General features: G+C 39.4%; 2 protein-coding genes and 1 pseudogene across 3 annotated transcripts; 2 read left to right on the plus strand and 1 right to left on the minus strand.

Moving 5' to 3' along the window:
- Window positions 482-2,330, plus strand: LOC18780542 (annotated as a pseudogene).
- LOC18781453 (zinc transporter 11) lies at window positions 13,325-14,697 on the plus strand. Its single transcript, XM_020562793.1, has 3 exons — window positions 13,325-13,666; window positions 13,880-13,896; window positions 14,148-14,697. Exons 1-3 carry the CDS (start codon window positions 13,414-13,416, stop codon window positions 14,661-14,663), a joined length of 786 nt encoding a protein of 261 aa, XP_020418382.1. The 5' UTR covers window positions 13,325-13,413; the 3' UTR covers window positions 14,664-14,697.
- Window positions 18,939-24,918, minus strand: LOC18779716 ((+)-neomenthol dehydrogenase). Of its 2 annotated transcripts, XM_007214000.2 has the most exons (10): window positions 24,840-24,918; window positions 24,464-24,710; window positions 24,289-24,366; window positions 23,973-24,149; window positions 23,410-23,772; window positions 21,351-21,372; window positions 20,512-20,852; window positions 20,260-20,328; window positions 19,760-19,939; window positions 19,240-19,617 (listed from the first exon to the last, which is right to left on the minus strand). In XM_007214000.2, the coding sequence occupies exons 1-10, from the start codon at window positions 24,857-24,859 to the stop codon at window positions 19,240-19,242; spliced, it is 1,875 nt and encodes a 624-aa protein (XP_007214062.2). In that variant the 5' UTR covers window positions 24,860-24,918. The 2 variants fall into 2 exon arrangements, with proteins under 2 accessions (XP_007212966.2, XP_007214062.2); XM_007212904.2 differs by lacking the exons at window positions 21,351-21,372; window positions 23,410-23,772; window positions 23,973-24,149; ... (1 more) ...; window positions 24,464-24,710; window positions 24,840-24,918 and adding an exon at window positions 20,853-20,886 and having other exon boundaries at window positions 18,939-19,617; window positions 20,512-20,758.

A 26,628-nucleotide genomic window follows, 5' to 3' on the forward strand; every position in this document is an offset into this window, starting at 1 on the left:
CAGCAAGCAATACTAATGGAAATAGTTCTCACAAATTTTCAATTGCTAACACAGGATTGTGATCTAGTGAACTCGGCGGAGAAGGGAGGGTTTGGGGTTTTGGGAGTGTTAGAGGGTGATTTCTGAATATGTTTGGGAAATGATGGGAGTGTGGAGGATAGAGTGATTTGTGGGAGAAGTGTATGAGGTTCTGGTTGATGATTTTGGTGTGGAATGGCAGTGGTATTTATACGACGAAGGGAAGAGAAATTCTAAATTGAATATTGCCACTACCAATAACACAACATCACCAATCTTCCCCACCAACATGTGAGCATGTGAAAACATTATCTATTCTCTTTAGCTTTACTGTTGCAGCTCCCACTTCATCTTCCTTTATTTCTTTTAGCTGATGCACTTCATCTTGTCTGCCCACCAATAGTCTCACCAGCAAAAGCACTTCATCTTTTTTGCCCACCAACAATCCCACTAGCGAAAACACATGCCTAGCTCAGCAGGAGCAGCAATTTCATGGGCTTACAAATTAGGCTTCCCTAAAGCAAATGACGACTTTGAGCCCTCCATCTTGAAGTTTAGAATGTCATCTTTCCAACCACATATCACTTGGGCCAATCCAGGGTCGGAGGAAGATTTTAAGGCCCAAACAAATTGGTAACTCTGTCTACACATTTTTGCACCATTTTGCACCTATTCCTATCAAAAGCCACCATTGCTACCTAGAGCCCAATAACTGAATCATGAATAGAAAGGAGATTAAAAGCACAAGTTTAACTCTAAAACATAATCAAATCATAATCTAGAAGGGTACGAAATGATATACAATTAAACACTGATCATTGGGTGATATTAAAACTGACAAGGAGGATTGACCCTTGATCTTTGGGCTGATTGAAGATTTCAGATGGCGAAGATTGGGTGGTCCTTTGAAGGAGGTTGGTGGTTAATACATGGGTAACTTATAATGCTGCCACCAACAACCTCAATGTGTATTGCACAAATGATCAAAATCGGAACCCTTTTATTATCAAGGGTTTTTCTCTTGATCACCATATTGACTTGCGAAAGGTTCTCCCAGAATGGGTTACAATTGGTTTCTCAGTTGCTACTAGATTATACACGGAGCGGCATGTTATACATTCAAAGGAATTCATGACAAACTTAGATTATAATGGGAGAAGAAACAAAAGCAAGGAAAACAGCAGAAAGAAGAAATTCTTGATTGATGGTCGTTGCGCTTTCTTCCTTCATTTTGATGCTTGCAGTGGCCACATATTGGTTGCTACCTGTGGTGTTAAGGAAGTACAAAAATAGTTATAACTTCCATGTTATTCTATCTATAAACACAGATCTTGAGAGACTAGCCTTGCCAAAACGATTCGCTTACAAAGACTTAGTTGCAGCCACCTATGGCTTTGCAAACGACATAAGGTTAGGCCAAAGGGGGTCAGGAAAAGTTTATAAAGGACTCATACAAGATCTAGGCTGCACCATTGCTGTCAAGAGAATTTTTGTGTAGTCTGAGCACTACGAGAAAATCTTCATCAATGAAGTCAAAATAATAAGCCGCATAATAAATAGGAACCTTGTGCAGTTCATTCGATGGTGTCATGAGGAGGGCGAATGCTTACTTGCTTATGCATACATGCCTAACAGCAGCCTTGACACATATCTATTTGGCCCTAGAGCAACCCTGCAATGGGATTTTAGGTGTAAAATAGCCTAAGGCTTGGCCTCAGCCCGTCATTATTTACACGAAGATGTGGAGCAGTGTGTGGTTCACAGGGATATCAAATCAGCTAACATATTATTAGACAACGATTTTAGCACTAAGCTTGGTGATTTTGGGATTGCTAAGCTGGTGGATCTGCAGTTCTGGACTCAGACAACAGGGGTGGTAGGGACTTTCGGATACATGGCACATAATATGCAAATGGGGGGAGGGCTAGTAAAGAATTTGACATGTTTAGTTTCGGAGTTGTGGCTTTAGAACTAGCATGTAGAAGTAGGACTTACCAAGTAGGAGAATACCACATGTTGCTGTTTAGGTGGGTTTGGTAGCTGTACCTTGCAAGAAATATTCTTAATGTAGCTGATGAGAGAATGGGTGAGAATTTTGATAAAAAAGAAATGAAGTGTTTGTTAATTGTTGGATTATGGTGCATTCACCCTAACAGCAAAGAAAGACCAAAAGCAGGCCAAATGATGAAGGTTCTTCAGCTTGAAGCACCATTGCCAGTACTTCCATATGACATGCACGGATATGATCATCTCATGCCTCAAGACAATAATTTAAGTCCTTCAGCCGACGTACCATTGCCTAAATGTTGAACGGAATTTCATGATCATACATTTTGTATCCTCAGCAAAAGACCTGATTTGATCTTTCCATCATTCAGTGTGTCTAGCATGCGGTTTGTTCATCTATGTAACTGTAATATCCCACATCGACCAACGGAGATGGAGTGATGGGCCTTATATGTACATGCCCACCTCCATCTAAAACGAGGCCTTTTGGGAGCTCACTGGCTTTAGAGTTATGAAAACTCCAAAGTTAAGCGAGTTGAGGCTAGAGCAATTCCAGGATAGGTGACCCACTGGGAAGTTGCTCGTGAATTCCCATAAACAAAATCATGAAGGTAGAGAGGAGGGCCCAAAGCGGACAATATCGTGCTACGGCGGAGCCGATCCCGGGATGTGACAGTAACAATAAACCATTTGTTGGAGAAGGGTTATGCACCCAACAAAGCAGTTCTATGGACAAACCCTACAACAAGTTTTTCGCAATCTTTAGTTGGGATTTGGGGTAGTAGCGCTGTTGTGATGATTTGGGACATTTGCAGCCATATGCCAGAGATTGTTCCCGCAGGATTTGTTTGTCGAAGGCTACATTTGAAGCCTGTATGGAATGTGGCTAATTGAATAATAGCAGTGATAAACACGAGTTTCTTTTTTATTTATTTATTTATTTTGGGTTTGAATTTTTTTCTATAATAAGTTATTAATTTAGGTTTACAGCACTGTTAATGATCCCCAGTAATGTTTATTTCCATTTTAGTCAAATTCTTACATAGATTACCTATCCCTTCCCTTTTGGTTCGTTTGCTTGTAGTAGTTTTGAGGGTCATTCAGAATTTACTGCTCAGATGGCTTGGCAAACCATATGGGCGTTGATCCTTATCTTATCTTATATATAAAGTGATAAAAATGAATCCATTTAAATATGGATCCCTTTAAGTACAAGCAACAGGATGTGATTAATCACTAAATTATTGAAATGTAGCCATACTCAATAATTTTTTTTTTCGATTTCTTTGCATAAGCAGCTAAATGTCGCGATACTTTGAACATATCAAGCTAAACTGTATGTTGGCAAGATCCTAATTCTATTAGGAGATTTATTTCCTATTCTGTTAGGATTTTATTTCTTTCTATTTTGTACAAATCTTGTGTAATTAGGTGTATTTGTTTTTTTATATAACTAGAGTTTACACACTTTTATTATAAATACCTTCTTTTGGGGAATGAAAATATATCATAAAATATTCTACCCCATATTGTTTGACTTGGCATCAGAGCCGACTTTATGGTGACCTGTGTATTGTACCCACCCGTGTTCTAGCCCCATATTTTTCTTTATATGTGCAGTGTATGCCCTCCTGGGTTTGTGTATTGTGTTATAGTATTCGTGTCTCTACTGTGCTCGTGTCATTCCTGTCTTTCTACATCTGCCGTATTTATGACTCTGCTATGTTTTGCTGTGTACTATGCCTTGTTCGTGCCTATCTTCGTGCATCTGCCATATTTGTGCCTCTACTATGTTTCGTTGTGTATTCTGCCATGATCTGTTGAGTTTTTGCTATAAGCATGGGTGATAACTCCATTATTGGTGCTATTGTTGCTGTTTCTGCAAACTTGTGTGTTTTTTACTCTATTCTAGGTACTGGCTCCAATACTTGGATAATTGACACTTGTGCTTCTGATCATATGATTTATTATGCTAAATTTTTTGATGAGTTGTCTAGTAACACCTGTGACCTATAAATAGCTAGTGCTAATGGCTTGCCCTCTCCAATTACTGGCGAGGGCACAATCTCTCTCACTTGTACTATCTCCTTGTTTTGTGCGTTAATAGTTCCCAATATCCATTATAACTTGTTATCTGTTGGTCGATTACTTGATACACTTAATACTTCTGCTACTTTCTATCTTACACATTGCTTTTTTCAGGATCTCAAGACTCACGAGACGATTGGGCATGGTAAATGCATTGGGGGTGTTATATTATTTGACATTGCCTTCTGCACCAGTTCGTGATTGTGTCGTTAATACTGTTCAACGTTGCAGCATCAAAGACAAACAACAAGTTTGGTTATGGCATCGTCGCTTAGGACACCCGTCGTTTGGATACCTTAAGCGTTTGTTTCCATCTTTACTCTGCTCTTGTGATGAGTCCAGTTTTAATTGTGAGACATGTATTTTGGCCAAGAGGCATCGCACTGTATCTCCTTAGAATGATAGTAAAGTTGCAAAGCCTTTTGATTTATTGCATTCTGATGTACGGGGTCCGACTCGTGTTACTTTGAACAGATTTCGTTGGTTCATTACATTTATTGATTATTGTACCCGACTCACTTGGGTTTTCTTGATGAAAAATAAACATGATTTGCTTCCATCCTTCTAGAGTTTTGTACTATGATGTCTACTCAGTTTCAAGCTCGGGTCAAAGTATTCTGGATTGATAAGGAGAATATGTGACTAATACTTTGGCATATTTCTTCTGCGCTCAAGGTGTTATTCACCAAACAACAACTCATTTTACCACTCAACGAAATGGTGTGTTTGAAAGGAAGATGACAGGACCAGCCCCGGATTTCCTCGGAAATTGAGACGAATCCCTTCTTGTTACCGACATCACCCCGACGCCCGGCCCACTTACTAAAAACCGAGACTTTTTACCAAAATTTTGGCAGAGTCACCCTCTGTAAATTGAACATTTCCCAAATTTTCAACATGTTCAAAAATTCACAATTTAAAATCCCAACCAGCAGCATGCTTTAAAGCGAATAAACAGTTTACAACAAAGGCCTCCAGCCTCATAAATCAAACCCTAGCACGGGCGATAACAGAGCATATCTAAGAAATTCGATTACAACAAAAACAAAGTTCAACGGGAATAAAATGATGAAAGAGTTCTACGAAGGCTCAAGATTTGGAAGCACACGATCAGGCTCGGTTGCGAAGCTCAGTCAACTACTGGATGAGGGGCGCAAAACAGAAAGTGTGAGTAGACCAAAATAAAGTTCAGTTCAGTGTAAACTAATATAATATAACCCTACTGTTTAGAAAACCATGCAAGAAAATCCAAATGCATCCCAAAACCATCAAAATCAAGTATATACATATCAAGTTAAATCAATACCAGATGCCAAGTCCAAAATCCATAAAGAACACTTTACAAACTCACCATTCCAATATTATAAGTCCCAAAACTAAACTCTCGAAAGCGTACCCATTGGCACGACCGACAAGAAAGTATCTTCACCGAGAAACAAGAATGAATGAATAATTGTATATATATATATATAATATAAATATGACAATCACCTAGTTATACCGGGGAAACAATCCAACCTGGGGATGTTTGACTAGTCCACATGGAAGAGCCCACATAAAAGAATTCCTCAATTGACCATGTGGCTAGGGAACGAGCCGTCCAACTGGAGGACTAACTCTCAGTTAGCACGTACAGTCGAGACTCTCAAAACTCATACGCCTGAGACCACTCGTACGCCTGAGACCACTTGTACGCGCGTAGACTACTCAATCAAGGGTCGCAACACCTCGTCAAGGATGGCCTGAGTTCCGACATTTCCATGTATCTCAAGTTTCCGTATCCAAGTTCCAAATCCGAGGAGGTACATAATGTAGTGCTTATAACACTCCAAACTAACATTCTATACTCTTTTCTTTCCACAATCTCATCTCAACAACCCAAGTACCCCACACATAGACAAATATAGATAGAATTTCTCAAAATCTATATATACATACTCAAGATACTCAAATATGTCAAACCCAAAATATATTGCCAAAGCTTTATAAGAACATCTAATTTGACAATCAAATATATAATATATCCAATATACCATTTAAAACATTATGTATAATTTTTCCGTCAATAAAATCATGCTTAAGAATTGAAAACAAAGCCAGTCACAGCTAGTCCCACGTTGCTTGACCCTGAGAGGGTCCTGCCTGCTGCATATGCGTGGTCGGAGTACCTATTTTAGAATACGAAAATGAGATTAATACAAAGCGTTCCGAACGAGAACTTTGAATTAAATATCCTAATTTCCCGGGTTTCTAGTGAGTGTACGAGGAATGAGACAATCTAAAAGTTCCTACAGGTTCCACAAGGTTTAGGATACACGTCTTGTAAGTTTAGTCTGAAACGGACAATCAAATCGCTCACGATCGGACAGTTATCGTAAAACGCAAACTTTAAGTTATTGAATAGGAACATTCGGGGCTCCGATTCACGATCCGAGAATTCCTATACGATCCTAGGAATGTCTAGATTAACATATATTAATTTGGACTCGATCCAACGATCTGAACCTATCGAACCTGGATAACGCACAAAATGTGAAATCCGTTTGGGGTTCAAATGTCAACCGAATTGAAAGCCGAAAGTACCTATGCGTTCATGAGGATCAGGAGATCACATTGGGACACAATGCCCCTTTTTCTACAATGCCCACGCGTCGGCAGCGTGTGTGTGTTCAAAACGATAACACTTCACTGAAAAATCTCAAAATTACAGCTCAAGATTCCTACCTTAGGTATAACATCCTATTTGGAGTCACTTTTGTTCTTGGGCCTACCCCAAAAAGTGACTGGAAGTGGCCGGAATCGTGATCCCAAAATAGACCGAAATCCAATTCGAAAATCGAACTACCTAGGCTCAAAAGTGATGAAATCCTATCCAACCATCAGCTGGATCATGAAAAATTGATGGAAATCCATACCTTACACGTCTATTTGGTGGCGAGAGGAGAGAGAACGAGAGGTTTGAAAATTCAGGAAAATCCGGCTCATTTTTTACAGATTCCGGTGGCTGGACGACAGCTTGTGGCGAGGAATGGACCAGGTCATGACAGCGTGACTTGGCTGGTCGTTTTGACACCAGCGCCGGGGGCTGCGGTGGCCGGAAATGGTGGCTGCATTTTTGCAATCGCGAGGGGGGGAGAAGGGAACGACAATGTAGGGAGAGAGAGAGAGAGAGAGAGAGAGAGAGAGAGAGAGAGAGAGAGAGAGAGAGAGAGAGAGAGAGAGATCAGATTTTATTAAAAACCATCTTCGAGGAAATTACGGTTATGCCACTAGTGATGTTTTACTCGAAACTTCTTCGTTACAACTCCGAATCGAGCCCACTATGTGTCTACGGACTCAACTCAGTACTATCTACCTAAAAATACTGCTTGTTGCCCCAAAATCTCTCCGGATAAGGAAATGACCAAAATACCCCTACCCCAAGGGTAAATTCAAAATTTCATATTTAATTAAATTAAATAATTTAGATAGGGAATTTAATTTGTAGTCGGGGTGTTACAGAAGAACCCACAATTGCTTGAAGTTGCCCTGAAAGGACCCGCCCCGAATTTTCCCAAAACCCGAGGCGAACCCTTTGGAATTCCCGACATCCTCTCGATGCCAGGCCCAAATACTAAAAACCGAGACTTCCTGCCGAAAATTCGGCAGAGTCTCCCCTATAAATTGGACATTTTTCAAAATTTATACCTGCATGAAAACGCATTTAATATTCCCAACTGGCAGCATGCACAATATAATTTCATGCAATTCACACAAATGGCCTTCGGCCTTCCAATAATTCTTAACCAACTACCAAACAATTCAGATACCAATTATGACTAATATTTAGTCTGCGGCTGCACCTAATAACCTTAGGCTACCTACGTACCCTCCTTGAGGGATCAAGCCACACGTAGTTCTTCCCTCATACCCAATTCCACATTTGGGCGATACCTTATTTCATTTCTCTGTATTTCATATAATCTCCCCATACGCCGGTACAACCAACGCCACGTATGGGGCCTGTCAACACGCTGGATAACCTACGCCATGTGCGACCATGCCATACTATCATAATATCTCCCCATACGTCGGTACAACCAACGCCACGTATGGAGTCTGTCTCAACGCCGGATAACCTACGCCACGCGAGACCTGCACATCATATCACATATCTCCCCATACGCCGGTACAACCAACGCCACGTATGGGGCCTGTCCCAACGCCGGATTACCTACGCCACGTGGGACCTCAACATCATATCACAAATCTCCCCATACGCCGGTACAACCAACGCCATGTATGGGGTCTGTCGACACGCCGGATAACCTACGCCACGTGCGACCTCAACACAATATCACAATATCTCCCCATACGCCGGTACAACCAACGCCACGTATGGGGCCTGTCTCAACGCCGGATAACCTACGCCACGTGAGACCTGAACATCTTATTACCAATCTCCCTATACACCGGTACAACCAACGCCACGTATGGGGTCTGTCCACACGCCGGATAACCTACGCCACGTGGGACCTAACTTTCACTTGGTGGTGCTTGTAATGAATCCAAAATCCGGGAAGGTACCTAAGGTAGTGCGTATAGCACTCCAAACTGATATTCTAGACTCTTTTGTACTCTTGTACAAACTTATTATAATTATAATGATAAATATTAATTCTAATATTGTGTAACCCTCCACAATAGTCTAGCACCCGATAATCTCCCCTGGAGAGGTGAGATTACTCCGGGTGGCTCACGGTCAACCAAGGGTCAAACTACTCTAACCCTGGTCAAACGGACCTGCGGAACCCACGACCTCCAATTTCCGATCCGGAAGTCCCTATGGGTTCTACCAGGTATAGGACACTTGTCCTGTGAGTTTGGTTCAGATCGGACGGTCGGATTGCTCACGATCGCACGATCTGACAATTAATATAAAATATAAACTTTAAAATTATTATTCGGAACATCCGGGGCTCCGATTCACAATCCGTGAATTCCTACACGATCCTAGAATTACCTAGATTAACATATATTAAATTCGGGACCATCCGACGGTCCCAACCTATCGAACCCGGATAACGCACAATATGCGATCGTCCGTTCGATAGTCAAACGACGTCCGAATTGAGATCCGCGAAATCCTACGCACTCGTGACAACCTAAGGATCTCATCGAGACACAGTGTCACTTTTTATACGGTGCCCACGCTCCGCCGCACGCGCCGGCAGAGCGTGGGTGCCCAAAGCGATAACGCTTCGCCGGAAAATCTCAAAACCAAGGCTCCAAATTCCTATCCTAGGTATAACACCCTATTTGGAGCCACTTTTGTTCTTGGACCTACCCCAAAAAGTGGCCGAAAATGGCTGATCACGGCGGCCGAAGTTCGGTCGATTTTCAATTCGAAAATCGAATTGGTTACGCTAAGAATCGATCTAATCCTACCCAACCATCAGCTAGAACATGCAGAAGGGATGAATTTCCATACCTTGATCGCCAGAAATGGCGGCCGGAGAAGGGAGATCGGCGGCCGTGAAGATCGGACGACATCCGGGCGAAAATCGCCATTTTTCGGCGACTGGAGCGGTGGCCGATGTCGGGGGAGGGCTGGGTCGTGACGCCGAGGCCGAGTCGGTCCTTTTGGCACCGGCCCCGTCCGCAGCCGCGGTCGGTGGCCGAAGATACGAGGAGAGAGAGAGAGAGAGCCAACGGGAGAGAGAGAGAGGTCGCGGGAGAGAGAGAGAGAGAGAGAGAGAGAGAGAGAGAGAGAGAGAGAAAGAGAGAAAACCAGATTTTTATAAAAATCCCATTTTGAAATATTTACGATTGTGCCACTGGGTTTCTTTTGACCATATCTCTCTCGTTACAACTCCGATTCGAGCCCACTACGTGTCTATGAACTCGTCTCAGTACGACCTATCCAAAAATACAAGTCACGGTCCCAAACTCTCTCCGATTAAAAATATGACTAAAATACCCTTAAATAATTAAATAATTAAATAAGGGTTAAATTTGAGGAAATTTGGGGTCGGGGTGTTACAGCCCGCTCACTTATATTGGATATATCTGTTCCCCATCATCTTTAGGGGCACGTTGTTCTGTCTACTACCAATTTAATTAATCGTACTCTTAGCTGGGTTCTTGATTTCAAGGCTCCGTATGTTGTGTTTGCTGACCATGTTTCTCCTGTCTCCATCTCTAAGTTGCCCCCTAAAGTTTTTGGGTGTATTGCCTTTGTTTATGTTTACTTTCCTCAATGAAGTAAACCTGATCCTTGTACTCCGCGCTATGTCTTTATTTGTTACTCCTTCACTCAAAAGGGTTATAAGTGCTATCATCCACCTATCCAGAAGGTGCATGTTACTTTGGATGTGAGTTTCCATGAAGAAGTGCCCTATTATGTCTCTCCCTCCTCTCTAATTCAGGGACAGATGGGGAGTGAATTGGAGAGTCTTGAATTAGAGAATCTTGGACTTGAATTGCAGAATGATATATTTGAAGATGTTACTCTCGAGAAGAAAACGACCGATCGCACTGGAGAAAGCGATCGGTCGCCACAGCCTGGAGCTGAAGATGGTGCTCTGTGTGAAGAAAAGACCGGTCGACATTTGGAACTCGACCAGTTGACTGAGTCTGACTATGACGAAATCGCTCTCTGTGAAGAAATGGCTGGTCGACAGCTAGGATGTCATCAGTCGACTGTGCCTGAAAATTGTGACAATGACCCTTGTGACCCGTATGTAGCTGAGTTCGATGCAAGACCCCCCCTGCTCTGCCATCGCTCCAATCAAGTTGTGATAGTGAAACAAGTGAGGCAATCTCTGATGATCTATCTATGCTAAGCTATGAGTTGTCCCCATGTATCACTCGTAGAAAACCTAAAATACAATACTCACTTGATATACATGCTAAGTCTAAATACCCCATTAGCCACTATGTGTCAACTCATCGTTTATCTAAGTCATATGCATCATATTTGTGTCAATTATCTAATGTACCGTTACAAGGCTACATTGGTAGCAAAAAGTTATACTCAGACTTATAGAATGGATTACTCTGACCTTTGCTCCAATAGCAAAGCTCAATACTGTGCGTATACTCCTGTCCTTGGTTGCTAATGGTGAATGGCCCTTATTGCAGTTTGATATATAAAAAATGTATTCCTACATGGTGACCTCAAGGAAAAAATATACATGGATCTTCCTCCTAGTATTCCTCTGACCTCCAAGGAGGGTGCTGTGTATAAGCTGCAAAAATCCTTATGTGGATTAAAGCAGACTCCAAGAGCATGGTTTGAGAGGTTTGCTGAGTCTATGAAGAAATTTGGGTACGTACAGAGTAACTTGGACTATACTTTGTTTCTAAAGAGTCATAAAGATAAATTGATAGCTTTAATTATTTATGTTGATGATATGATTGTGACTGGAGATGATTAGGCAGAAATGCAAAATCTTCATAAGTATCTTACTTCCATGCTTGAGATGAAGTCATTGGGTGACTTGAAGTACTTTCTTGGGATTGAGTTGTCAGATCTAAGCATGGTATCTTTCTGTCCCAAATGAAATATATTTTGGATTTACTTGCAGAGACTAGAATGTTAGATTATAAACCAATTGATACCCCTAGTGAACAAAATCATAAGTTGGAGTTATATCATGATCAAGTCCTCACTGATAAAAAGCGTTATCAACGACTTGTGGGGAAACTGATTTATTTAGCTCATACACGTCCTGATATTATACATACAGTGAGTGCAGTGAGTCAGTTTATGCATTCTCCTAGTGAAGATCATATGGGTGCTGCGATGGGTATTCTGAGGTATCTGAAAGTAACTCATGGCAATAGGTTAATGTTTTCCAAGTATGGCCATACAAAAGTGGAAGGGTATACGGATGCCGATTGAGATGGTTTAGTTATTGATAGACGTTCTACATTAGGGTATTTCACATTTGTTGGTAGTAATCTTGTTACTTGGAGGAGTAAAAAATAAAAAGTGGTGTCTCAGTCTAGTGCCGAAGCTGATTATCGTGGGATGGCTCAAGGTGTGTTTGAGTTACTATATGGTTAAGGAGATTGTTGGGAGATCTTGGGTTTGAGCCCCAGAAACCCATGAAATTTGTATTGTGATAATAAAGTTGCAATTGCGATTGCTCATAACCTTGCGCAACATGATCCTACAAAGCATGTGGAAGTTGATCAAAATTTTATTAAAGAGAAGTTGGATACTGAGATTATTTCTTTTCCATTCATATCATCTGAGTATCAGCTAGCAGATGTTCTTACGAAAGTTGTGTCTACTACTGTCTTTCTCAACTAGCTTAATAAGTTAGGCATGCGTGACATCTTTGCTTCAACTTGAGTGGGAGTGTTGGCGAGATCCTAATTCTATTAGGAGATTTATTTCTTATTTTATTAGGATTTTATTTCTTTCTCTTTTGTACAAATCTTGTGTAATTAGGAGTTTATTTGTTTCCTTGTATAACCATACTAGGGTTTACACACTTGTATTATAAATATCTCATTTTGGAGAATAAAAATATATCAAAAAATATATTCTACCCTTTATTATTTGACTCTGTATAGATTAATTTCTAAGTATACTAAAACATCTGTTTCATCAAAAAATACACAAAACATCTGTTTCATCAAAAAATACACAAAACATCTGTTTCATATTTACATAATATCCAAGACATGTCAATGTGTGGCAATGTCTGTTTGATGTTTACATACAGTAATGTCAACTCTCTCCAGATGTTCACTGGTGTACATACATCTAATGTAATTGTACCAATCAGAAACCGATTAGGTGCCAACGTAGTTTTCATTTATGAAATTTTTTCTCATGGTGATAACTGCATTTGCTTCTTTTAATTGCAAGGAGAAAGAATATGCCATAACAATTTTTCCTAAATAATTATATTACTTAAGCGTGCTCCTACTTTGTCAGAGAAAAAATAATACTTTATATGACCAAATTAAAGAGAAAATCAGTCGCTACCTTGTAAAATGATATATTATCAGTAATTGATGATTGTTTTCTTTTATTTGTAGTTGAGGTGAAGTCCAAAACACCAGTTGTATATTAACACAATGAACCTTTCAACTTCTTCCATGCACCACTGCAATATGGCTTGCTACAATACTCTCAAGCTCTCTCTCTTCCTCTGCCTCACCCTCTCTGCCTTGGCGTTCAGCAGCCACAATGACAAGGAAAGCCACAGGAGCGACGAGGCTGACAGCCTTCAGTCTAAGCCTCTAATTCTGGTCAAGATCTGGTGCTTGGTTTTGGTCTTTGTTGGGACATTTGCAGCTGGAATGTCACCCTACTTCCTAAAGTGGAATGAGGGGTTCTTGGTTCTAGGCACACAGTTCGCTGGCGGAGTGTTTTTGGGAACAGCTCTCATGCACTTTCTGAGTGATTCAAACAAGACTTTCCAAAGCTTGACTGAGAAGGAGTACCCTTTTGCATTTATGCTGGCCAGTGTGGGGTTCTTGATCACTATGCTTGCGGATTGTGTTGTTTCCTATGTGTATGCTAAGCAAGAGTGCAGTGACCTTGAAGTTCACGGTAGGTGGTTTTTCATGAGTTCTTCATTTAGGAATTAGGCACCATTCAGTTCTTCGTTTTGATAAGTTTGTGCTAAGAACTGAGTAGGCAGTCTTAAGATATTGGTTTTACAAGAAAAAGATTATTTACTTGATCAAATCCAATTACTAGGATCTCTTCTGCTTATACCCTAAAAAAAGATACTGACTCACAATTTTTATTTTCCGATTACAGGAAAGGACGGTCACAAGGTGAGATACATGAGCTTTGATATTATATATGTGGGATGTATATAAGTTCTTAGTAGGGTAAACGAACTTGCCAGACCTCTAACACGTTACGTGGCGAGATTGTGAAAGAGTACTCCACATTCAAACATATTGCCACTTTATTAATTGTCCAAATTCAATCTCACAACATAACATGTCAGATTGCCTAACATAACATATGTGCCGGTTAGTAATTGCAACTAACTGAGCGTTTTGCTTGTACGCTTCGACAGGGCCACGAGAGTGGTCATGGTCACCACCCTGCAACAGTTGGTTCAGTTGGGGACAGCATTTTGTTGATCGTAGCCTTATGTTTCCATTCTTTCTTTGAGGGCATTGCAATCGGAGTTGCCAAGACAAAAGCAGAAGCTTGGAAGGCTTTGTGGACAGTCAGTGTGCACAAGATCATTGCAGCCATTGCCATGGGCATTGCTCTCCTCCGCATGCTTCCGAACCGCCCCTTCTTATCATGCATGGCGTATGCTTTCGTGTTCGGCATTTCGAGTCCAGTTGGTGTGGGAGTTGGCATCACAATAGATTCCACAACCCAAGGTGCCACAGCAGATTGGCTCTTCGCCATTTCCATAGGTTTGGCATGTGGGGTGTTCATATATGTATCCATAAACCATCTGCTGTCAAAGGGTTACACAGCTCAGAAGGCAGTCTCTGTTGACAAACCCCATTACAAGTTTTTGGCTGTGTTGTTTGGCATTGGAGTTATCTCTGTTGCCATGTTCTGGGACTCTTGAACAATCAAATTCATCTTACGGTTCCTTCGTATAATTTTATGTCATGAAATTAAAAGTCTCATAACATCCAAAAAAGCATTTATTTTTGGGAGATTCACTATTATACCCAATATAGGAGCTCATATTATTAAAAAAAATCCTATATGAAATGGACTTTAGAAACGCACTCAAAGCCCATTTACAACATAACAAAAAGACTTTTAACTTCTTTTGAATTACAAAACTGTCATTGATTTCTTAAAACAAACACAACCCCAAAACCTCATAAAAAACCCAAAATACTCAATAGGGTATCAAAGTAATTTAATAATCAAAATTAAATTCAATAGGGCCAACTGTCATTTTTTGGGGTTTTTTTGGATTTGTTTATAGAAATTAAATGATGTATGGTTTATTTATAGTTTTAGTGCTAAGAATGGGTATATGACTAAATATCTCTTTTTTTTTCCCCTCTAATTATTGAATTGAACACTCTAATGCTTATCCATTTGGCTGATGCTTTATCATTTATTTTCTGTGTCATTTCGGGGAAGAATTGAATGTTGTTACGGCTTGTATTTTGGATTGTTAGAAATAATATCAAGATTGGTTTCCTGTTTAAGCATAGAGTTAAAGTTGAGATAGCTGGGTCGTGTTTGAGGGAGTTTGGGTCGTGAGGGAATTTGAAGAACGTGAAGAGTGGGTATAGGAGAGGCCTTGTGTGGCGGGGACTGACGGCTGAGGGAAGAGGTCAGGGAAGGGAAGGAAGAAGGTTGAAGGGGTCGGCATTTGTTTTTCCCTTTAGTTTTAGGTTTTTTTTCCGATTTAATTTTGTTGAAAGTTAACGGTATTAGTTTTAGAGTTACTAGGTGGACAAGTGTCAAATAACTAGAAAGGGGATATAGAGGGGACACCAAATTGGGGACATCAAATCCACTCCCTTGGTGGGTTGTGGCCATTGAAACGTTTATAAATTTGATTGTGATTTTCATGTTAATTGATAATGATTTTGAATTAAAAAATTTTGTTGGATGGGATTAAGTAATGATAAACTTGCTTAATAATCCAATTATGGATCCAAAGAGGTACAAAACCCCAAAAGTTAAATTATATATACTAAAACTCAATCCAACCAGCTATTATTCTGAAGCACGAAATGATGAAATTGCCACCGTTTTACTGTTTTTGATAGCAAAAGAAATCAGATGATACAAGAAGCCCATAGTTATGCCATTTCAAATGGTATAGAAATTTATGATGAAAATGTTTGTAGTGCTGGTGATGAGCATAACCATCAAGACCAAAAAAAAAAAAAAAAAAAAAAACACTGTAGGGCCAGTTATGAAAACAATTGTCAAACTCATATGTTGCCTAAAAGCCCTAGATTTGCCAAAGAAAGTTTGGTGATGCAGCAAGAGTGTGGTTCTGGCACTTCAGCTGGTATAGAATTTCTTACTGAAAATGTTTGTCATGCTAACAATGAAAATAAACATCAAGGCCAAAAAAATTCTATGACCAGTCATAAAAAATTTCTCAAGCCGAGAACAAAAGATAAAAATTTGTTGACAATGTATCCTGTAGCAAAATGAATACAGTTCAAACGTGAACTGTATTGTTCTATTACTAATAGCCTACATTTGTGTTGTCACATTCTGGGATCGGCTCCGCCGTAGCACGATATTGTCCGCTTTGGGCCCCCCTCTCTGCCCTCACAGTTTTGTTTCTGGGAACTCACGAGCAACTTCTCAACTCTCAAAAGGCCTCGTGCTAGATGGAGGCGGGCATGTACATATAAGACACATCACCCCCTTTCCATTGGTCGATGTGGGATGTTACAATCCACCCCTCTTAGGGACCCGACGTCCTCGTCGGCATACTCGCACCATACGGCAGAGTGGCTCTGATACCAAATTAAAATCTGAGCATACCGTCGTGCTCGGGACGACATGAGGATTATTTTAGGACTCTAAGACCAACCAAAAAGTGGCCCACGCGTTGCACATCTCGAATCGGCTCAGCCGTAGCACGATATTGTCCGCTTTAGGTCCCCTATCGCCCTCACAGTTTTGTTTCTGGGAACTCACGAGCAACTTCCCAGTGGGTCACCCATCCTGGAATTGCTCTAGCCCAAACTCACTTAACTTCGGAGTTCCCATGACTCCAAAGCTGTGAGCTCTCAAAAAGCCTCGTGCTAGATGGAGGTGGGCATATACATATAACGTACATCACCCCCTCTCTGTTGGTCGATGTTGGATGTTACAATCCACCCCCTTTAGTAGCCCATGTTGGCACACTCGCACCACACAGCAGAATGGCTCTAATACCAAATTGTCACATCCCGGGATTGGCTCTGTCGTAGCACGATATTATCCGCTTTAGGCCCCCCTCTCTGCCCTCACAGTTTTGTTTCTGGGAACTCACGAGCAACTTCCCAGTCGGTCACCAATTCTGAAATTGCTCTAGCCCAAACTCGCTTAACTTCGGAGTTCCCATGACTCAGAAGCCAATGAGCTCCCAAAAAACCTTGCTCTAGATGGAGGCGGGCATGTACATATAAGGCACATCACCCCTTCTCCATTGATCGATGTGGGATGTTACATGTGTCTTCTATTCTCTCCATTCCACATTTCTTTTCTTTATAGGAATTATTGAAGAATATGTGGATTTGGGAGATGAGAATTATAAGTGCATTTACTATGGTGCACTTTTTTGGTTCAAAGAATCTATTAAGCAAAAATCTAAAAACAATGAGCCTCTTTTTACTCTTCGCTGTCAACAAGGGAGTATCAAACTTCCGATTCTAAAGCCAACACAAAAATTTACTTGATCCAAGTAAAGGCCAAAAAAGTGTACTGTTCAGAGAGTATCAAGGTGTATAATTCTATGTTTGCAGAATGTACATGCATGCGTATAAGATGATTTCCTCTTATCATGCTACTGACTGGGATCTCTCCTATTTCTCTCCCATCATTTTTCACTAAAAAGTATGTATAGTTAGATGGAATGATTGAAAATTGATTCTCATAGATTAAAGGAAAGAAAAGAACAAAGACAATAGTTTCACCTTACCCTAACAAGTAAGCAAGTAAACTACCTTAGGATCATACAGTTCCCTAGCAAGACAACATAAACTCTCAACGGATCCTCCATGCTGGGCATACCTCTTCTTAGGCTTCCAACGGAACGCCTTGCCGCCCCTGCTAGCAGAAGCTAAGTTATATCAAAGAGGTATACCTGAATCATGTGTAGGATGGGGAGTGGTGACCCACGAGAGGTTTATGAATGCTACTTATTTCCTCAACTGATATAATAATCCACATTTGGCACATATAAAATTCTAGGTTGATTGATATCCATATGGTCTACAAGCATTGAAAAAAATGGTATTATTGGTTTGTTCTGATGTTGTTTAGTTATCGTGCATGCTATACTCTTTTGGTGGGTACCCGGTTTTGCTTCCTTTTTTTGTTTAGATAAGGTGATACGCCTCAACTTATTTTCATTATTATAATCCATAGTAAAAACCACATATATGTTTTGTTGTGTTATTTTTGCTAAAACTTTGCATTTATCTACACTGACAATTGTCATTTTTCTAATTTGTAACAAAGAAGTGAAAACACATACACATGAGAAAAAAGAAGAGAAGCCACCTCTGCAACCAAGGCAAGAAAAAAAATCCCCATTCAGAAGACATTAAAACTGATGATAAACCAATGAGCAGTGAAGAGAGAAGTTCTACTGCGAATTAGTGTATATGTCTGTTATTGGAAAGAGCTTTAATAGTTTTTCACACACTGCTTGGCATATAAAACATGTTATTTATCTATCTTTTGTAGGTTGTAATAGTTTTTTGCACATTGCTTGGCATGTAGAACATGTTATCAATCTATTTTTTGTAACTTAAACTTGCCAACATACCATAATTTAGATTTCCACATGTATGTAAATAGTATTGTCTTTCCTATGTCTTTTTAGAACTATCTATATATTTTATACAGTTTTAAAACCTGCGGCATTGCGCAGGCACCCTTGCTAGTAAACCCGAAAGCAGAACAAACTAACAAGAAAATGCCCAAGTGGGAATAAAGGTAGAAACATATGAATTCAAGTGGAGCACCAAGAAAGTCAAACCAAATTTATAATTAACCGGGAGGCAAGAGTGCTACAAGAGCATTATGCACAAAGTTAAGTTCACAGTAAACTTAAAACCCTTCTGATTATTGTGAAGGTGGTTCTCAATTGTTGAGGCTAAATAATTAGGATGTAGTATATTTGAATGTGATGATCAAGATATAACAAGTATAACTGATCTAGTGATTCCATATTGATCCATAAAATCAACATTACTTTCCTAACTTATACAAGAACGAAAATTGTACAAGGATTTCATCTGCAGAAAATTGCAACAGAGTCTATCACCGAAACCTCAAATTGTAGCAATGACATTGACTTATACATTATAATGGGAAGGTGATCGCTCACGCATACCTATAAAACATAAGTCTCTCAACTTCATCTGTTACATTATTGTACATGAACTCTCGATGATCATTATTCATGAAATATGAAAACCCTCTGTGATTATCATAAATATTCAAAAAGGTGTCGCTTCTTTGCGAGAAAAGAAGTGGCCAGTAGGACCGCCATTGGGGAGCAGCGCCAACCAGACAAGACTTTCAGCACCTTCTTCGATGGTTAAGGTTCCAGTATTGAAGGTTATATCTGTGTTGACAAATCCAGGGTTCACACAATTGATGTAGAAGTTTGTGTACTTCTTGGCCAGAATTCTAGTGTACGCATTCACAGCTGCTTTTGAGACTGTATATGGCGGGAAGATAGTTGGCCAGCTTTTGTTTTCTACCAAACCTTGTTTAAGGTCTTCTAAATGCTCAGCCAACACTGCATCTATTCTCTCTTCCGTAAGGCTCTCGGCATCACTTAGTACCTCTTTAGCCCATCCATTTGGAAAATTCTGAAGCAACATAAAAAACAGGAGAGTCTTTTGAGTTGATTTCAAAACAGGAACATAAAACTTCATTAACAACTAATAAGTGGAAACATGATCTTGTTAGGAGAATGTAAAAACAGAAACATAAATTTGAAGTTTCTCATACCATAAGCTTAGAAACACCAGAAGAAACATTAACGATTCTTGGTGAATCAGATAGCTGGAGGAGGGGTAAAAGTGCTTCAGTCACTCCTTTGGTACCATAGTAGTTTGTTTTCAGGCTTTCTTCTGCTAACTTGTAGTTCGGTATCGTCGGTATTTCCCTCCACCGGATTTCTTCAGGCTTCTGCATCCAGTAGAAGAAAGTTAATCCTCATGAATGTTTTGCATCATTACTTTCCTAACTTATAAGTCATAAGAGAATGAAATTTGTACAAGGATTGTATTCCTAGAAAATTTCATTGCCTAAGCCCCTAACCTCACTTCAAACAGGGTAATCGTTTTACATCTAATAGAATTTGGCATAGTTTTCACTGATTAATAATTGGATTATTAAGAACAGGCATGGTTTTCCTATTGCACAGCATTGAATTGCAAAACATGAACAACAAGAAGCAGCATCCAATTTGACTTAATGATGAAGATATATATAACACAGAACCTTACCTTACCACTCACAGCTGATCTAAAATCTTCAGGATTTACTTGGCTTCCAGCAATTGCTGCATTGTTTACCTACACAGTACAACAGTTCCAAATATTTCATCTTTTTATGTTTATCTCAACTTAAAATATAAATCAAAGCAAGTATCATCAGTAGATAATTAGATATTATATATATATATATATATAATAGCAATAAATATTATGCTTTATTTCTATAAGCAATAACAAATCAACTTAAAGTTCAAGATATACCAAGATATCAAGTTTCCCAAATTGGGTTTTGACAAAATCTGCCAAGGAAGTAATGCTAGAAGGATCTGTAACATCAAGCTGATGGAAAACCACAAGGTCAGAGAGGCCAAACTCTTTCAATTTATCAACAGCTTCAAGACCCCTCTTCTCATCTCTAGCAGTTAACACCACAGTGACCCCATTTGAAGCCAACTGCTTAACCGTGCCAAATCCAACCCCTTTATTAGCCCCTGTGACAACTGCATACCTGAAAAAAGAAAAAAAGAAACCCAATTTTGAAAGATAATAAGAAATCTTTCCAAAAAAAAAAAATATATGTATATAGAAGAACCAGGCACTACCTCTTTGTTGTTTCTGCCATTGTTATTTGTGGCTTATTTCTAGGCCTCAGACAGAGAACCATTATTTATATTTGATATTTTACTTGGGGCTCACGCTCAAAGTCATATTTTGTTCAATGCAATGAGGTCATATCTCATTTAGTCTTTGAGTTTCTTTTCGCTTTTGTCAACCATTATTTATACTTGAAATTTTTACTTGGGGCTCACACTCAAAGTCATATTGGTCAATGCAATGAGGTCATATCTCAGTTAGTCTTTGAGTTTCCTTCGGCTTTTGACATTTGAAGTTTCAAGTTTCACCCATTCGTTTTGGTTTAGTTTCTGGGCCTTTGAGCGTCTTTTTATTTATTTATTTATTATAATTATTATTATTTTTTATTTATAGCTTTTGACAAAAGATAGTTTGCTTGGTTTGAAATAAACAAATGTTGAAAATGGTATATTTTATACCCATAAAGTTTCCTAACGTATTTGCATATATTTCTCAGAGTACAGAACTTCCAATCTTTCCATATATCAACTTCAAATAATAAATAAAAATTCAAGCAAAATGTGTTCTCTATTTGATGAATTTAAGAAACTGCAGCGATTTCCAAAATTTATTTTATACTGCAGAATCATCATATGAAATCTCTAGGGAAGGTGATCACTCACATGCCCCTCCCCCTTTATAATTCCCTCAATTTTTTTATGTCACATTGTACATAAACTCTGGACGATCATCATTCCTATGTTACATTGTACATATACTCTAAATATTCAAAAAGGTGTCACTTCTTGACGGAGAAAGTAGAGGCCGGTAGGACCGCCATCCGGGGAGAAGCACCGACTGTTAAGATGCCAGTATTGTGGTTTGTTTTCAGGCATTCTTCTGCTAATTCGTAGTTTGGTGTTGTTGATACTTCACGTCAGTCGATTTCTTCAGCCTTCTGCATTTAGAAAAAGACATGTAAAACCCTCTTGCAAGTTTTGCATCATTACTTTCCTACACTATAAGATACAAAAAAATCGTACAAGGGTTGTGTTCCCAGAAAGCCTAAGCCTCTAAGCTCACCTCAAACAAGGAAATTGTTTTGAATGCAGCTAATAAAATTTTGTATTCATAATATGGTTCCAATAATTCCTGCATTGTTTACTTAGTTATTAACTTATTATTACTTTCATGACCGAAATAAAAATATTAGTTACTTTTACGTTTTTCTTTCTTTTTTTCTTTTGAAGTTTTGAAGTTTGAACCATCCGTTTTGGTTAAGTTTTGTTCTTTCTCCTCACTCATGAGAGGGTAATTTCTTCCTTGAATCAAAGTTTCTTTCCCTCTTCCTGTAAAATTTTATTGGGCTTGTGAAATATCCCAGGCAATTTATGGGCCTCCTTTGAGACTGACGGAAGAGACAAGTTTGGGCCCTTACTGTTTTTGAGACCCCAAAACAATTTCTGGGTCCCACAATTGAGAAATGAGAATGTTTCCTTTGTTCTAAGGCCCGGTAGATGTAATGTCAGCCAAGGAAAGCCTAGGCCTGGGCACGGTCCAATTTGGCTCGATTCTTGAGAAAAATCAGAATTGGAACCAGTATTGTTTATCTGATCTAATTTGGTTCGAATTTTAATTAAAATGTCAAAGAAAATTGAATCAATCTGGACCGGTTTAGATTCCAATTTTTCACGCTTTGGACTGGCTCTTTAGCCTAATTGATATTTTTACACAAAGCAATGGAGCAAATCGCGGAATCCATACGAGTAGAAGATCGTATCTCTCAAATTTACCCAGTGAAACTTACTTGCAAGTAAGTCGTGTATTGATCTAATCTCAAATCAAAGAAACATGTGCTCCATACAAGTTTTTCTCCTAAGAGGAATGTGGTTAACAGTGTATGCAACTAATTTTGTTCCAATTTCTAAAAGCTAGGTTTGAGAACCAACCCAATTCGGCAGGGCTTTCCATCCCTGAATCAAAAGGAGGAGAGTTGGTGGGTCATATGGGGAATGTGAAACTGCAAGCAATGAGAGAACCTCCAAGAGGCCTCAAATGTCACAGGCTTTGCTCTTTTACATGCCAAAAACCAAGTCACAGGCTTGCCTAGCCCATATGACTTCTTTATGTTGTGTGTTTTGTGTATCACAAAATACCCTCACATGTGCATGTTCAATTTTAACGGGAAAATAGATGGAATCCGTTAGAGGTGACACATTGTTACCCAATGCAAAGTCTAGGTGTGACATTGGCAAATTTTTTTTCTTTTCTAGGTGGTATTTGTGCAAAAAGTTAGTTGGGCTGTCATCACTAGAAAATTCTTATTAAGCCAAGAAAACAAAATGGTTAAGGGTTAGTAGAAGTTCCAGAAAAAAAATACAGTCACGCCCCTTGATCAAGGAATTAAAGAAATACAGATTAAGGGCAAAGTTTTCTCCAATATCTGGATATAAGCAGAGAGACCCAAGAGTTTGAGAAACTATTGTTACACCACACCAAGATATCTGAGTATGACAATTTAAAATAAAAAGAGGATCATTATTTCATGAAATTGAAAAGGGTTTGTTATGCTCAAAAGGGTGAGACTTCTTGTAAATGGAAGTAGAGGCCAGAAGGGCTGCCATTTGGAACCACAGCTAACCTCACAACACTCTCAGCACCTTCATCAATGGTTAACATGCCAGTATTGAAGTTCATATCTGTTTTGACAAATCCAGGATCTACACTATTGATGCAGATGTTTGGGTGCTTCCTGGCCATCATTCTAGTGAAAGCGTTCACAGCTGCTTTCGAGAGTATATAGGCAGAGAGGGAAGTAGGCCAGCCTTTGGTTTCTAGAATATCTTCTTTGAAGTCTTTGAGAAACTCATTCAAAATATCATCTATTCTCTCTTCTGTAAGTTTCTCAGCATCACTTAACACCCCTTTGGCCCATTCATTTGGTATGTGCTGAAACAAACATGCATAGCAGGATAATTTTTTTTAAGTTTTCTCATAATGAGAAAATGCATATGAAAAACATTTTCATTTGAAAAGGGAAACCTCTTGACGACAACAGGACTCAAATACAACAAGAAACAAAGGGCTCAAGAGGTGAAAATTGAAACAACAACCTGATGAGATGCCAAAAATATGAAAATTCTTCGTACCTTTAACGATCCCATGCTGGAAGAAAGACTGACAACTCTTGGTGAATCAGATAGCTGAAGGAGAGGAAGGAGTGCTTTGGTCATTTTCTTGGCACCATAGTAGTTTGTTTTCACACATACCTCAGCTAACTCATACGTTTGAGTCATTATTTCACTCCAATTGACTCCCACACCATCCTGCATCAAAGAAAAGAAAGATTGCATTTAGCTAGTGCGTTTTCAAATTAAATACTTGTATTTTAAATTTTATATATGAGAAGTTTTAATCAAATCCACATATAATTTGGAATCTTGAAGATGCTAAAGGAAAACTTACCTTACCAATACCTGCAGCTGCAGCAGCTCTCATAGCTTCAGGGTCCACAATGGTTCCACTAACCCCTGCATTTTTTACCTATAGATTAAGTTAAAGCTTACCAGTAAGTAATTTTTTTAACATGAGCATGAACGGAGAGATAGAGAAGTTGATCATATATGGTTTCTTATCATACCAAGATATCTAGTTTCCCAAATTGGGTTTTGACAAAATCTGCAAGGGAAGCAATGCTAGCAGTGTTTGTTACATCAAGTTGATGAAAAACCACCAGGTCAGAGATGCCACACTCTTTCAATTTTTCAATAGCTTCAAGACCCATTTTGTTATCTAAAGCAGTTAACACCACCATGATCCCATTTGAAGCCAACTTCCTGACTGTTCCAAATCCAATCCCCTGATTTGAACCTGTAACAACTGCATACCTGAAATAAAAAGAAAAGAGAAAAGGAAAAATGGTATTAAAATTTAATGAAATATGGGTTGTGGTGGCCAAGGAGCCTGATAGAAGTGAAGCTTAAAGACATCATGGAAGCAGGAGCAGCAGGAAGTACTTCTTTGCTACTTCTGCCATTGCTGATGGGATTCCAGATTTGGTTTCTCATTTCTGCATGACCATGGGCTTTGTTTCTATAGTAATATTTATTCTTATCATTTCTTTTAAAATATTCAAATTCTGGTCTTTGATTGCTCTGTATTGTTTGTTGACAGATTCTTTTGTAGATGCTCTCTTCTTTTTTGACTAAACAACTCAAGGTTGATCCAACAAATGAAACAAATTTATAATGCAATTGGAATCCAATATCAATTCCTTTTAGAAAAAAGTGCCAAATTTATTATTATGTTAGTGAAGGATCCACTGACAATATGTACTAAAATAAAAATAGGAAACGATATATGTATTTTGAAAAATAGCCTCACTCACAAGCAAAAGAAACATATAGGTGTAGTAGCATCACCCTGCTAACCAACAAATTAAGAAGTGGAGAATATCGAAGAGCTTAAGCCGCTACGATTAGGCCAATAATTTATATCAAGGTGATGGCCTACTTTGGTCCCATTACACATGAGTAATGCATATGTTTTGAAGAACAAGCATGTGCCGTTGGCAGATAAGCACTTAGGAATACTTTAGAGAATATATTTCCTTGTATTAAACAAATTACACGAAGTCCCTATTTATACAAATATAGAAAGTTTACTTAAGGTCAGAAATAATATAGACATGAATACCATCCGATTTACAACAAGAAAGCTAATTGCTAGGAGGAGATTGCGAAGTTGATTTCCGTGTGTGCTAGGAAAAGAACGCTTCGTCCCCCTCTCCTTCCTCGCCCCTCCCCCGGCCGCGCAAATTGGACGTCGCAGTATGCACAAGTTTGGAAGACATATGCTGATGACATGGCTTGTGAACGGCCTTTGTAAACAAGTCCGCAGGTTGATCAACGGAAGGAACAAAGCAAACTTTCACGGACAAAGTGGTAGTCCAACTCAATGTGACGTGTGTGGGCATGGAAAACTGGGTTGGCGGCCATGTAAGTAGTGCTGAGATTGTCACAATAGAGTAGGACCGGGAACTAAAGACGCACACCCAATTCATGAAGAATAGAGCAGAGCCAAGTGATTTCGGCACAAGCATGAGAGAGGGCATGATATTCCAATTTTGTACTAAAGCGCGAGAGACAATGGGTTGTTTCTTGGAACACTAGGAAATGAGGTTGGTTCCAAGAGTAATCACATAGCCAATGGTTGATTGATGAGAATCAGGGCACCCAGCCCAATCTGCATCGGAGTAGGCGGAGAGACGAGCTGCGGCAGTTTGGGGAGTGAAGGTGAGGCTAAGATCAATAGTGCCCTTGATGTACCAAAGTATCCATTTGGCAGCAACAGGGTGAGAGATACGAGGAGCACTCATGAACTGAGCAATGGTGTTTACAACCAAAGATATGTTAGCGAGTAAGAGTGAGACACTGTAAACTACCAACAAGCTCACAATACTCGGTTGGGTTGGAGATGAGAGCACCATCAAAGACAGAGAGGACAACCTTGGTAGCTAATGGGGTAGATGCGAGTTTGAAGTTGAGAAGATTGACTTTCTGTAAAAGATCATGTGCATATTTGAGTTGATTGATGTGGAAAGTACCGTCCTTATGAAGAACTTGTGAACCCAAGAAATAGCTTAGCGAACCAAGGTCTTTTATGTCAAAGTGGCCACCTAAAAGAGAAATGAATTGTTGGGTATGGGTGAAATCACTGCCAGTTACCACAATGTCGTCGACATATAGAAGAAGAAAGATAATGGGAGGCTTGTTGAAAAATAAATAATGAAGTCTTAGCTTGGCT

The sequence above is a fragment of the Prunus persica genome, chromosome G4 (genome assembly GCF_000346465.2).
Source record: "Prunus persica cultivar Lovell chromosome G4, Prunus_persica_NCBIv2, whole genome shotgun sequence".
In the NCBI taxonomy this organism is placed as follows: domain Eukaryota; kingdom Viridiplantae; phylum Streptophyta; class Magnoliopsida; order Rosales; family Rosaceae; genus Prunus; species Prunus persica.